This window comes from Cydia pomonella, chromosome 7, assembly GCF_033807575.1.
Source record: "Cydia pomonella isolate Wapato2018A chromosome 7, ilCydPomo1, whole genome shotgun sequence".
Classification (NCBI taxonomy): Eukaryota; Metazoa; Arthropoda; class Insecta; order Lepidoptera; family Tortricidae; genus Cydia; species Cydia pomonella.
The window spans coordinates 5013776-5029793 of NC_084709.1; the positions used below are offsets into that span (position 1 = coordinate 5013776).

At 36.5% G+C, this 16018-nt stretch overlaps 1 protein-coding gene across 2 annotated transcripts in view; it reads left to right on the forward strand.

Moving 5' to 3' along the window:
* Positions 1–4114, forward strand: part of LOC133519633 (transcription factor cwo-like) — a 54584-nt gene extending 50470 nt beyond the window's left edge. The window contains exon 9 of one of the 2 annotated variants that reach the window (XM_061853674.1): positions 535–4114. In XM_061853674.1, coding sequence (XP_061709658.1) covers positions 535–728 — 194 coding nt within the window. In that variant the 3' untranslated portion in view covers positions 729–4114. Of the gene's footprint in view, positions 1–523 lie in introns of both variants that reach the window. The other variant, XM_061853675.1, reaches the window with a different exon arrangement.
* The last annotated feature ends 11904 nt before the right edge of the window (positions 4115–16018 follow it).

Genomic DNA, 16018 nt, shown 5'->3' on the forward strand with positions numbered 1-16018 from the left:
GCCTCGCCATTCAGAGGGGCTACCGCGAACCACGTTCGACAGGTTGCCTCCCTGTCAGATTTACGTACGAATTTACAAGTGCGACAGAGAGGCAACACTTCGAACGTGTTTCGCGGTAGGCCCTCAGATTACGCAACTGAAACCTACCTAACATGCGTTTGTTAGATTTTGACGCACCTTTCCACTTTTGACATCATGATTTTAGTAGTGATTTAAACTTTTACGATGTGTACACATTTAATGAAACGGGACGTAATCGCGTATAATTAAGTTTTAAAATTTACCTCTCACGTTTTGCGGACGGCATTGTCCTCGTGGTCTCGGGGAAAGACGGCTAAAGTTGACGTCAACATCTTCCAGTTCGAAAATCTCGCGCAGCTAAAAGATGTCGACATCAACTTTAGTCGGTATTTCTCCACGAGAATTAAGCCCCGTTTTAGAATTAATAATTTTAGTAGTGTTCGTTAGTAAGTTTTGATTTCAAATTTTTCTCCTATAGCTATAGAGACATTAACATGTATAGTGTGAGTGCAGGCAAGTACTACGTGCCGCTGAGCGTGGACTACTCGTGCCTGGCGCGGCACCTGGGCCCCTACGACGTGCTGGACGCGCGCGCCGCGGCGCTGGCCGCGCCGCTGCACCCCGTCACCATCCACGTCGACTTCCAGCCCTGCCTCAACTACCACGTCAAGCGCGAGCCGCACGAGCGCGACTGGCGCCCGGTCTGAGCGGCCGAGCCTTCCTGCCCCACTACACTACAGCTGTCGCTGGTGGGTTCATCTGTTGACTAACATTTAAGAAAGCTAAGACGAGATCCACCAGTCAATTACTTTGAGAAACGCGAACGTTGCGACTCCGAAGCGCTTCACGCGGTATTATGATGGTTTGAACGGCCGAACTTCGTCTACCAAACTGAGCGTCTTACGGGTGATACCTATAGAGGTACCGCTGAAAATGGTGATTGAGTTATTTCTACTTGTCGCATAAAAACGCAAGGCATGTGAAATTGAATTTTCATAAACAATACAGCTGTTAACTGGCAGACAACTATGTTATATTACGCCAGAGTGACCGCAAAATCCATTAGTCATGCTGAGAGAAAATAACGCAAAGCAATGGTCACAGACTATAAGGTCGCATCAAGACCAAGAACGGCAACAACAGTGGCTTGGTGAGAAACCGAAAGAACCACTAAACACAATCTCGTCATCATTCGCTTGCCCTTATCCCATTCATTTGGGGTCGGCGCAGCATGTCTTTTTCTTCCATACCTCTCTCTCGCCCACCTCCAAATACAACCACAATCACATTCAATTAAACTTGCTGAACCTGCGAAGTTCAATACAAACTCCATACCTATGTAACGCGCTCAACACGAGATTATTGATTACAGTATAAATGTACAGTGCTTGGAAAACAAATAGACGCTTATGTAGACGATAAAGTGACGGTCTAGTGCAAAGACGATTTTAAGTTTAACGGTAGCGGATTTAAGTAATTTAAGAATTTTTATCTATTTTTATTCGGTTTAGTGTTAAAGTGACTTTGGGGACAAAGTGTTGAGACAAAAGGGATGGGAGTAATATAGTGTAAGTACATATCGATGACAATAATCGATGATCGGTTCGTGGAATATTAAAGTTTAAGTTTTGACGAATAGCAGTCGCTTTACAGAACCACTCAGGGCTATAACCGCGAAAATCGAAGTTCGTCGATTGCGGGCATCGACCTCTGTCACTCTAATTACGTGTTAGTGAGAGTAAAAGAGAAAGATCCCCGCAATTTGCGAATTTCGGTTTTCGCGGTAGGCCCCCTGTTTCACAAAACTTGTAACGCTTCGTAACCATACCAGTGTATGTCTGACCTGCAAAGACGCATCGATGCGTATCTCAAATTTTAAATTAAGCTAACAATACCTACTTACTTATTTCAAAATGATCTAAACATTTCTCGCGAGTCGACGATATCATTATTGATATTATCTAAAACTTAAAGAGTAAAATACCCAATGTTAAACTAGGTTTTCCACTATAATATTGTTATCTTCTGATTATCATATGTCATGCGAAACGATGAGTCTTTGCAGTCTTTAAGATGCTGTCCCTGATTATTATACTTGAATTTCATAATAATATTAGTATTAAGAAGTGGTGAAACGGGTTTTAAAATTAAATGTTATTTTAACAGATTGTTATAAATGCAAGTACTGTGTACCTTTTTAAAGTAACTATATCATGGTATATTTCAATTGGTAATTGCAATGTACTTATAAGAAACACTGACTGTACCAACTTCCAATGTTAAAGGTTTGGAAAAAATTATACGTAAATATTTTAGAATTGTTGTTTAAGCAAGTGTCATGTTAATATTTATTGTTAATATTAACTCATTCCAAAACAGATATGCTATTTTATTTACCTTTAGTATGTTTGTCTAGAAATAGAAAACGCGTGACAGCTTTCATTGGCAATATGCCTCTGCCCAAGCTGTAATTTTATAAGCTTTTAAGGAAGAATTTCATTAAAATGTTACATTATTAAGGGCTTTACTTTGTTTGCATATTAATTGGTTCCATTGTGTAACCATTTAAATGTATGGCTCTAAGATCATAACATAAAGGAATCGACTTATTGTGGACGAATTAAGATCTAAGTTAAGGCCTTATAATATCTACAAATATAATTATGGAATTCACACATTTAAATATAGGTAAGGTGTATACGGGTAATTCCGAAAAGGAAAAACACTTTAAAAGGGGCGGATAATTCCGAAAAGGGACTCTTATTACAACGGAATATGAGCGATTTTTAAATAATTTTCGGTATTTCCCAATTTCTGGAACTACCCGAATATACCTTAGAAGTAAAGTTAATGATTCTAGTTCTTAGTTATGGCTGTGAACCAACGGTAGTAGTCAAAGAGCGTTATTTTATATGACAAATAATTTGTTGCAATTGGATATATGCGATTAATTAAAATTACACAAAGTACACGTTTTTTTTATTACAGGAAAAGACTAATTATTTATTAAGCTGATACTCTGTTGTCATCTTGTTGAATTTCGAGATAACATTTTAACGGTATTATTAAAAGCAGAGATATATAATATTATATTAGGTATATTGTTATCTCGTTGTACGGGCATTTTCAGAAAAAAGTGTACCATGTAAGTACTTTGTTTTAAACCTAACAAATTTTGGTTTATTTCTATTCCGAATCTCGAACATATCGATTTAAGCAATAAAAATGTCTCCCACATTTAATTATCAGTTTTGTAACGCAGTTAACCATACATGTTATATGGACAATGAAACTTGTATAATAAATTTTTGTATGGAAAATTAAGGATAATATGTTTTTGACTCTGACTATAATTAATAGGTACATACTCACCCCACTTTTATAGAACTGCAAATATTTTGTTTAGCCTGATTGCAACAATGAATTTGTTTTTATCTATATTTTAAGAATAATTCATTATATGGATATTTTTATATGTGTACGAGCATCTACCACAAACTACTGAACTAATATGTACGTTTTAAGCCAGGCCTATTACTGTTAACGCCATGTTTTTACTCTCCCAGAGCGCTCACTAGATGGCGTGCGTGACGGTGTTAACTGTTAAGTGAAGGGCAAACTTAAATCTGAGCGACTCTACAGAAATTGAGGTGCATTATCAGTCCTTATTACATTCTAAGCGTCTACCGCGAACCACGTTCGACGTGTTGCGTCTCTGTCGCACTTGTAAATTCGTACGTAAGTGTGACAGGGAGGCAACACATCGCCTTTGAACGCCATTCTTAATGTGGGGCGCGTCATAGTGAACCTTATCTGAGTGCACGAAGATTGTTATTGGGCTGTAGGCGCGCGGGACTGACCCGCAACTGTGACGTCTTAGGGTTTGGGTTATAGGGTTTGTCCTTCACTGAACATGTTCCACGACTTCCACGAGTGTACGCTCTAAGACTGAGTTGTTAATCATAACAGAGTAAAGATGGATGTACTAAGTAGTTAGGAAATACGTGTCAAATGTATATTCGATGTTGAGTTGATTGTAATAGATATTTTTGTAAATACAGTTAAGAATTGTACGTTAATATTTTACGATAAATTATGTGTTTTCTTGCAATTCGAGCCCTTTTTAGAAACACGTTGCTGCTTTGCTGCAAAAAGTAGCAAAAAAAATGAAATTAAAATGTGATTTGTGCACAAGCCCTTTACATAATTGAAGCCATTTACTTAAGACGAAAGTGGAGGCCTCGCGCGAAATCACCTTTTCATACAAACGTAGTCCTCATTTTCCTCTTTGGATATTAACATTATTGAAAATATTTTGACACAATTTGTTGCATATCAATCACAGTTATGCCCCTGTTTGATATTTTTCGAATTTTTAATTATTAAAGGAGTTAGAAGCATTTAAAACTTTTATAATAATACAAAAATGTAAAAAAGTCAAAAGGGGGCATAACTATGGTAAATATACATCAAAATATGTAAAAAAAATCCCAAAATGTCAATATCCAGAGAGGAAGACGGGGACTACTTGTGTATCGAGAATCGGCCGTCCTCTTTCCTCTTAATAAATCGTTTATTTGTATAAAAGTTATAACTGACCGAGCGCTAATGAAGAAGTTTGGGCGAAAATGTTTTCGTGTGTCCGGATATTCTCCTCTACAAGTCGCATATTTCTCAACCGATTCTCGTGAAATGTTGTGAGTAGGTTCGGTAGTTAGATATTGTGCCGTTTCGTTTTTTGGAAATGTTCAAATTGGTAGAAATTGATATAAAGGACTTAGTGCCAGTACGGTATATGGCGGTCATTGTGAGTACGATGTGATGGATGACTCAAAAAAATAAGTATATTTTATATTTAATTTTATGAAGCTTATCGCGAGGGCTACAGAGGTCTCTTTTGTACCACTAATAGAGGTAATTCAGTGGCAAAGTGTCGGGACCGCAGCATGCGTCCCAGTTATAGAGTTATCTCACTTACCCAGGTCCCACTTAACCAAGTTTCACTGTAGTAATAAGTAGTATGAGCGCTATGGTTAAACGTTTTAAACTAAATCTTAATACTTATTAGCTATTCTTATTAAGCTACTATAAAACTTTAAAAAAAATCATGTATGGTACTCTCAGCTTCTTTATTTCTGTACCAAAGGTCCCTTTCCAAGTGATTTTACAACACCTGTGCTGGCCTGCCATTTGCATCCGCCAGAAGGCTGGATAAAGTTCATCAATAAAAGTATGGTACCTACTGCAAAGGTTGTGCATTAGTCTCTTTACTTTGACTTGCGCTTTGTTTAGGTAAGTACTTACATACTTTTGAGTGCCAGGTATCAGGGCGGCTACCGGGAAATTCGAAATTCGTCAATTGCGGGCATTTTTCTCTGTCACTCTAATTACGTCTTATTAAGAGTAAGAGAAAGATCCCCGCAATTTGCGAATTTCGGTTTTCGCGGTAGGCCCCCAGAGGACCTACCGCGAACCACGTGCGACGTGTTGCCTCTCTGTCGCACTAGTAAATTCTTACGTAAGTGTGACAGGGAGGCAACACGTCGAACGTGGTTCGCGGTAAGCCCTCTGGTCCCTACATAAGCCAGCTTATCATACCAGCCCAGCCCACAAGTACCTAATCGTATTCGTTATCTATACTATTTTTCAAACAGGAAGGGTACGCTGACAGAATAATGAACAATTTGATAAAATTTGGCGTTTTAAGCTTGTTACGGAGATGACACCTGTCACCGTACTCATAGTGTTTGAAAGATATAGTGGCGGTGAATGCAAAATAAAATACTTCACTTTCGTATATTTTGAATATACTTACTTCATACAGAATGGGTTAATTGGGGTTACCATTTAGATAAAACCTACAAAATATTGACGGATTCTATAATAGGAAGCTCTTTTTTTAGAGAGTTCCGTAGCCAAATGGCAAAAAAACGGAACCCTTATAGATTCGTCATGGCCGTCTGTCTGTCCGATTATGTCACAGCCACTTTTTTCCGAAACTATAAGAGCTATAGGTACTGTTCAAACTTGTTTCAGCGTAGTCTCGTAAAGACAGATTTAGACTTAAGGTGGTTCGATTTTCATACAAAAAACAATCGCTATTTATTTATTAATTACACAATATTATTACATAAATAGTTGCGCATCTATCTACTTTCGAATATTCATTTGCGCTAAATTAATAGAAAAACTTTGTTTCATACAGAAATCATGCAATAATCAACGTTATATTTTTATAAATTTTACTCATGTGTGTGTGACAAATGTCGTGTACAAATACATTGCGGCGTTGCCACTCCATGCATCGGCGCGACGTTGCGATGTTTGACGCGTTTTTAGCTGACTCTGTCGACACTGACACTCAGTGTGACCAGGCGTACGATAATTGTCGTACATGTACGATAATTTGGGCCCCGGTATGACGTAATGTTCCAAAGAGCATTATCGTACACTAAAGTACTATAATTTCAGCCCTTGGATGATGCCACCTTAAAAGTCTAGTAATTTGAAGCAAAATATGACACTTTCACTCAGAAATAGGCTAAAATTAGTTTCCTTTGGGTGTTCGGCTCCTTGGTGTAAGTTTAAAGTTTAAAATGTCACAACTTCCTGTATACCGTTTGAGTCTATCCCAAAAATACACAAACATAAACAGATTTTTTGCGCAATTTAGACGAAAATTGTCTTTTTTTTTATTATTAATTGGAAATTTAAGCTTATTTTGCTAGACATTTTTAGGGGCTGCCTTTTTGATTGGCGTACGATATTTTTTTCAACGGTACAATAATATTGACATTCGAGTACGATAATTCTCTTCCGCTCACCTGGCAACACTGCTGAAACTTGACAGGACCTGGGGGCCTACCGCGAAAACCTAAATTCGCAAATTGCGGGGATCTTTCTCTTTTACTCTCACTAAGACGTAATTAGAGTGACAGAGAAAAATGCCCGAAATTGACGAATTTCGATTTTCCCGGTAGCCGCCCTGGTGCTTGAGGTACTTGATAGAAAACAACGCTGCCGCATGTTCTGAATTGTGATTTTATGTGTTTTTGGATTGAAAATGATAGCAACGTCTAAATCAAGCTACAAAAATCATCGATATTCTAGTCCGCGAAAAACCAGGAAAAGTGTAATTGTAATTGGAGTCTACAAAAATGACCAATTCATAGAAAATATGACCTAGAAACTAGTTCACTTTTATAAAACTCAATTTTGCCCGAGATTGTACTTAGGCGAATACCTAAGGGAGCTAAGTGTATTGATCTTGAATAATTAGTTGGCTAATACATATATGACTCCAACATGATATGGACATTTACATCATAACTATTATACCTAGTTGGTTACTAAGTTCTGTTACTCGATTTCTTTCTTTCTTCCTAGCGTTGTCCCAGCATATTGCCACGGCTCAATGGAGCTTGGGGTCCGCTTTGACAACTAATCCCAAGATTTGGCGTAGGCACTAGTTTTTACGAAAGCCACTGCCATTGCCATCTGACCTTCCAACCCAGAGGGATTGGCCTTGTTGGGATTAGTCCAGTTTCCTCACGATGTTTTCCTTCACCGAAAAGCGACTGGTAAATATCAAATGGTATCTGTTCTGAAGTTCTGTTACTCGATTTGCAACCTCTTTATTTCCGTTAAAACAAATGCTACCGAAAAAATAAAAAAATACATAATGTGGTGGATTTGTGAGCTATAATTATATACCACACATAACGCTTATCTCGTCGTATCTATAATGAATTGGGGCCTAAAAGAGAATCGTATTCCAATTTTTTGAAACGCTTGTATTACTTTCTATATTAACTAAAAGTTGCCCTAAAATTCAGCTTTTATACTAAAAATGGCTTTAAATATGTTAAATTAACAAAATATATTTTGACAGATGCTTTCGCGCCCAAAACGCTCTTTGAAAATTGTGTGACGTCACAGTTTATGGTTTGACACATAACTACATACACACGTAGAAGATACGAACTGTCAACTGATATTTGTCATTTGTTGTTAATCGCCTAACTGTCAACAGTGTCAATCCGAGAGTTGTGACGTCATCAGAATCTTCAATGACGTTTCGAGTTTGGTCACGTGACGTGTGCCAAAAGATATTTTAAATTCAATATTTACAAAAATATGGTCATTATAGGTCCCCTAAAAGTAGTTTAACATGTTCTTATAATCCAAAAGAATTTATTGGGATACAATTATGCCCTAAGATTTGTAGATGGAAACAACCCTATTGCGTTGCACAAATGTGGGCACCCGCCAAACATGATTTTGGGTGTGTCATACTCAGGGCTAACACAGATTCATTTCTGTGAAAAAGGTGTGAAAACCGGAAACTGGAAACCGTTCTCGAACCAATAGTGAAGCCCTTAAGCCACACCCTATTTCAAAACCAGCCATGGATCTTTGAACAGGACTCAGCTCCTGCACATAAGGCAAAAACAACTCGAGCCTGGTTTCGAAGGAACAAAATTGACTTTATTGCCCACGAAGACTGGCCGTCCTCCAGCCCGGACCTTAACCCCCTGGATTATGCCATATAGCAGGTTATTGAGGAGAAAGCCTGTGCTAAACCCCACACAAATCTTAACTCCCTCAAGCGGGCCATAGTTAAGACAGTGACGGAATTAGACATGACAATCGTGCGTGCCGCTATTGATGACTGGCCTCGTCGTTTGAGGGCCTGTGTCAAAGCCAGAGGAGGCGATTTTGAATGATATTGTCATATGTAATTCCTGATTCTGTGTACTTCATTTTAATATATACTTTATTAAACTTTCGTTGCTATATTTTATGTAGATAAAGATTATTGAAGTAACAGAATTTAATAACCAACTAGGTAGAAAACAATGCAATACATAAACACATAAATTGGATATGATGTGATCCGTTGAATGAAATTGACAATAAATAAAATAAATAAATAATTTTCTATCTCTAGGCATTGTGTGAAACTTCTAGTTGTGTCAAAATATCGGGAAATCAATAATATATACAAACATGGTAAATATCTCATTTCTTTTTATAATGGTTATAAATAGAAGGCCATGCAATTTTGTAACTCACTGTAATTTAATTAAATGTATCGTAAAAAAAATGTTTTAATTCTACTGTAAAATAGTACCTACTTTTTTAAAGGCAGTAAGGGATTGCTTTAATTTTAGAACAAAACAGCGTTTTTTTTTTTGAAAAAAATACCGGAAAATCTGACTTACAAATTTGGACTTTCTTAGGTTCATTCTACTTAGACTCTTCTCCACCCTAGCATTAAAAAAAGATATCCTAAAATATCCATACCATTACGTCACATTTTAGTGTGAAAGAAATTTCAATGTAAAACTAAAATTTCAATACAAATTTTCGGGTTTTTTTAACACGAGGATTGATTATGCTAGTGATTCTGAGTTGGAAGAACCCAAAAATATCATGATGTGTGAGAATCAGATTTTTAATATTTTTATGGAAAACGCTCATATTTCTCATAAAATAATTTATTAATAATAGGTACCTACTTGATAATACTGATAACAAAAAAAAATTTAATGAGTCTCGAACCCACATCCTCTTGCATGTATTTCCACGTACATACCGCAACGCTATTGAAACCTACTCACGCTGTGCCAAATTGTCTACTACAAGGATCCCAGTAAGACTGTTTGAATGTGTGAGTGATACTTAGAAATAGAGTCAAGAAACATTCTGTCGACATTAAGGGGTAGTTTTTGTACAATGAAGTGTTCAATGTTTGTTGTAATAGTTCAATATTTATTTAATGAGTGCGCTAAACATAATTTACAGTATAGAAATACCAAGACTACTCCACAAAAAAATTAAAACTCAAAATTTGCAATTGTGGCGCCATCTAGTGAGGTTTAAGCTTTGGGTAACCTAATCGAACCACCTTAAAGGACTCCTACCAACACTACTCTGACACCAACTGATACTTACTGATACTCGAAGTACTTACATAAAATTGATTACTCGGGTGTTTTTTATACCATGACTGGCAGCATATGATCCACTTCTCAGTAAGCTGACATCGAAGGTTGTTGAATAAAGATGCTCAAGGTATTTCGTCTGGGCTGCTAAAATATTTAGACACCAAAAATATATTAAAGAATGCACTATCTATATATCAGTGGCGGATCGTTCAAAGAACTCGATTCCCACCGGCTTGTCTAATTTCAGCCCGTTGAGTACTTTCACGATCGGTTCATGGAGAAAAGGAAAGCAAAATGAGCTCCGGGTTCCCTACAAACATTTGTGACGCGCCGCCACTGCTATATATATTAAACACGAAGATAGAGTCAGACCACGATAAGTTGGCAGCGATTTTGAGTGCAAGTGTTATTTTAAACGTCAAACATCTATGAAATTATGACGTTTACTTAAAACAGCACACCCTTGCACAGGTTGGGCTATCAAAATCGCTGCTAACTTAGCTTGGTCCGACTCTCAAGTTCCCGATTCTTATTTCGTCGTATTCTGACGTACACAACTGTACCTGACGTACGTAAATCCGGCAATATAAGAATCCGACGAATCTGGAACTAATCGGCGCGAAGGGCGACTATGTGTGCTGTCGTGAACTTTCCCAAATTGCGAAAATTCCTCCAGGAAGCAAATCCGTTACTTCTCATATTTTTGTATACGAGTCGAAATTTTCCACTCCCAAACTGAAAGTTTCCTTTTTTTCTGTGAAATCCTGTAATTTTAAAGAACCTTTCGCAATTTGCACATAGCATTTAAAGGAAAAAGGAAAGGCGAGATTCAAACGAAGATTTTATGTAATTAATTATCATAACATCTTTTATTCTATATTATTATTTTAAATTTTACATGCTTAGTTCAAACATTAAGAAAGAAATAATAATATTTAACATCTGGATAATATACAGCTCTATTTTATGATCACTTAGTGAATAAAAAAATTATATTAATATATTGCAAAATATTCCATTGTTAATCGCAACACGCTACAGAAACGATACGGGCTGCGAGCACAAAAGGATTGCGGTATGGCAAACTAGAGGGCGCATTTCGTTTTACAATAACAAAATATAGCTTTTCACTTACATATTACCCGCTACTATGTACATAAACGCTCTACCGATGATAATAGCTTCCGTGATTATCACAAACATTGTATCTAAAACCCTACGTGTCTTGATTATGCGACGGTCCGCGGCGGACGGCCTCTATATTACAACCTCGTCTCGCACAATACTGATAAAATCACTTTACAAGTGACAGTTCGCAGTTTGGACGTAGAAGGTAGTTGAAATTATTTGTTACAAATGCCATTATAATTAGAAATATGCTTTTACTAACCAGAGGATCTAGCCAAGAACACATTCGTTGACAGAAAAAGCTAAACTATAGAAATACTCATGTGACTTAATTTTGTCGATGTCCGGTGGTCATCTTGGCTAGACCCCTGGAGTGTAGATTTGAACGCTCAGCTCAAATAATTTCAACCACATTGTAAAATAACCATTTTCATTTACTTTTCACTAAAATTAAAACTGGTGGTTATTTCACTTCAACAGTCCGACACAATAAGCAGTATGTTGTAGTCTAATAAACAACCAGATCGAAATATTTACAAGCTCATTTCATCTAAGGACAATTTACCTATTTAGATTATTGATCTAAAATTGATTGTATCACAAAAGATATACAAAAAAGCTATAATTCGTTATACAAAACAAAAATATAAAGCATTAAAATCAAATATTATTTACGAATCCATCTTGAAAGCTGCTAAAATTATAATTGTAACCTTTAGGTGAAATATTGCAACATAACGACTTAGATATAATTATGCATTAAAACCGAATTGCTATTAAGTAGCCCGTGAGACGCCAGGCGGTTTGTGAAGGTAGCGTCTAAAATTATAACCAAGTAAATAAACAATCATAAAATTGAACACAATTTTGTCCGGTGCGACTTAGCGTCGCTCACGAGAACTGGCAATTAAGCTGCATTGGAATAAATATTGAATAAATGTTTAAAAACTTGTCTGAAATGGACAGGTGTAACGAGACAGAATAGGGGAACATAATTCAATTATTGGCACCTCTATTGAAAGCATTTTAACAATTCTGTCAAAAAGTAGTCTAGTTGCCAATAAATGAATTTACCCTAGTTTATGTAAGTTAAAATTAAATCAGCATAGTTTGTGTACCGGGTGCTGCAGTGCCTTCAAAATTAATAAACCTAACGGAACTTACAGTTCGTGCTGTTGAACTGATGTCTATGCCCGTGCGCTTTCAGATACACGGTTGGTATGGATCGATGGGGATATGCCATTAATAAACATAATCATTATGCGTATAAAATATGTGTTTTTCTAAGGAACTCTTTTGAGAACTTGTACATATTTAAGATAATATGTGATAAAACAAGCAAATACATAAACCAATATGGAAATATCAAGCCTATTATGACACGAAAAAATGTGATGTGTGTGTACTAAATATACGAAACGAAATAACTAATATGCTTAAATATAACACTGGAAGCGCACAGACTAGACAGCCATCTATAAATGCTGTATTTGAGAAATCATTGGCTATTCCTATTTATCCCCGCTTTTCTTTATGCTAAAAAAGTTCACCGGTATTTACCGGTATTCACATAAAATAGTTTACCGGTATTTACCGGCGAAATGGGGACTAATAGTAACCACCCTGAATCATAGCACTGGCCTAAATAAAGATAAAAATTCAAATCACATTCTTAATTATTCTGCTTATCAAGAACGCGGGTACTACTCTAACATCCAGATTAGGGGGATACTAAAATCTTAAGTTTATCGAACACGAAAAGCACACGTTTCGTCATTGAGCAACTGTGAGGGATGGAGTCGCACGACTGGGCGCTTGCACGTAGCTGCTACATTACACAGGCTTAGGCGGTAAGAACAACTGCTTTATAGCCATTTTTGTGAAATGTATCTATTTTATTGTAATCGCAAAACGACTGAAGAGAGTTTAACTCTCCTAGGAAGTAGGTAATATAATTCGAAATACATAAGACATGTCAGGCACGATTTTCCGTACCTCCACGAGAAAAAGTAAATAGGTTCAGCCGTATCCGAACAGGACCACGCGTAAAAACACGCGCCTCCTAATTATTGGAAATAAAATCCGTTATTAAGTTTTAGAACCCGCCAAAAATAGTCAGACCAAGACAAGTCTGCAACGATTTTTATATCACACGCAGTGCAAGTGTTACTTTAAACGTCAAACTTCTTTGAAATTATGACGTATTAATAACACTTGCACCACGTGCTACCAAAATCGTTGCACACTTATCTTGGTCTGACTGTAGTCTTTTGTATTTGTAGCATATTGGACCACCTGTGCCACTACGGAAACTTAACTAAACTGCAACCTCATCTCTCGTTGGCTCGTCTATCGTACGTTTATTAAATTATTAGGCCACATATCATCTCATACATCTTATTTCATAATTCTATGTTACAATGAATCAAATAAATGGGGTTCTGTTATCAGATCTCCTTATAGTGTGTTGTAGGGCTAAATACCTGACAATAACAACCAAGTATTGCTATTGCTATTTCCGCTACAAGTCCGCAATTGGCGAGGTTACCCTACGAGATTTTTAAATGCGTATTTTTGAGGACAGTAAAAAAAGAAATAATAAAAGAATTACGCTGTTCCTGTCTATTTTTTTAACAGGTTTATAATTAGAGTGTTTAACTGTGTTATGTGTAAATGCAACGTTTTAGCCTATTAACGAATAAAATATTTTGCAAATGTTTAAGTCACTGGGTTTAGTGTCGCACAACATTTACTCGTTGTCATCGCGATTATTGTATAGTGTATGTATGTATGAATAGTGATATCTCGCAGCCATAGTTTGGACCACATACATATAAAAATAAAAATCTCTACAACACAATTATTTCTGCAAGGTGCATTCTTGAAATTTTAGCATAAGTAGTTATTCTCCTTTCGGCCGTCATCGCAACCGTGTTTCACAACCAGTTGTCTATGAGGGTTTTTTAGTATTTCATGGCAACCAGTTGTGATATAAGATTAATTATTCCTGTCACACAACCAGTTGCGAAAAAGGAAAATCTCAAAAAGCCTAGTTGCTACAAAAGACTTAATTTTCTTTGTTCACAACCATAGTAGATATTTTTAAGCTTTGTAATTTCTGCTTAAATCACAGAGCACCAACCGCTTTTGTGCCTCAGGCTTACAAAAAGCATACTATTTAAGAGCAGTGTTACAGTACCTTAATGTACAATAGGTATGAACACTGTGATTTACTGATAATTATCAAATATCGTGATATCTTTTGATCGTCTAACTAGTGTAGTATATTGAGGGAGTACAATATTTATCACAAACTGAGATCTGGAATCGAGAAATCTAGATTTCCGTAATAAATAGGTATTGTGATCCCTTAATATAAGTACTATATTATAAACGTACAGTAAATACTGCGATATGTCAGTACGCATCGTGACAGCTATGGACGACACGTGATACAAAACCCGTTACAGTACTGGTTGCGTAACAGGAATAAATATTTTTCTGTCACAACTGGTTGTGAAACACAGTTGCGATGGCGGTGATTTTTTTCTTCATTGACAACTGGTTGTGTAACAGGAATAAATCTTCTTATATCACAACTGGTTGCCATGAAATACTAAAAAACCCTCATAGACAACTGGTTGTGAAACACGGTTGCGATGGCGGCCGAAAGGGTTATTCTTAGGAGTTTCCTATATATTTTGAACAAACTTTGTTTTTTTGCTGTTTCGCTTCTTTGAAGGAGAAATGTCTGTCTTCTTATGTGGCGGAGAAATCGGGAATATGTAATCGCCGTCTAAACTGTAGCTGCGTGACTTATATGAGTTTGGGGAAGCATGAGCATAGTTTTGGTTACGACCCTTCTTATTAAAAAAATAGCTAAACAGAAGTTTTGTGTGATTATAATCAAAACGGAGGGTGAAGGGAATATACTGCGATCTATGTTCTCAATGCTGGTTGTAGCGTATGACAAAAAGAACTACATCAATACAACTAGGTGAACCAACTTTACTGTGTTGTTATTCTGTCCCGTTGTCCAAGGGACACACAGTTTGTTCGAAGAGATGTTTTATAACGATTTACTAATATGCTCAGAGGATGGCCTGTTATAGAAATGGCATAAAACTACCACAAAAATGCATGTTTGATACATTAAAATACCATAAATGGATTTAAAGAGTGGTTGTCCAAGGGAAAACCGTAACCATAGCAACGAGTGACACAAAAAAGTTGATCCACCCTTTCACGTTACACCACGGAGAAAAATAGTTAATTTTTCCTGTCATTTTTATTATATTTCTGCCTAAACGTTGATTATGGTTGAAGGAAACATAACACGAAAACTATGCCCGCTTCCAAATCTTATTATACAACATGAAATTTTTACCGATTATCCTACAGACCTACAAAATCATTTAAAAATCACGGCTTATTTTATTAAAATTGTATCTATAGAGTTTATAATTGGCTATTTAACACTCAATTGAATATGTACAAAGTTCCCCTAATTGCAAGATAAAAACATCATGTTGTATAGACACAGTACTTACGGGGGGTTGCAGTCGGTGTGACATCGTTTTGCTAAAATTATTTTAAAATAGATTGCTGAAATGGACCCAAAATCGTGCTGTCAAAACAGCGTCTTACGAGACGGTTTTTTCACGCGGATAGATTAAAAAGTATCACGTCAAATCGTCTTCAATTTATTTGATGAAATCTTCTTCAAATCATTTATTTGTCATCATTGTGTAACGAAAGTTACCCTAAAGTACGACTAATTTTCGTGGCACATTAATCAAATAAACTGTAGACGTAATACAAAGCTCGTTCCGTCCATATATTTTCTAATAGATTGGCTAGTTTTTGTAAAAATACTACAAAAATCCCTATTTTGTCAGCAAGATTTTTGTTCAACTTCA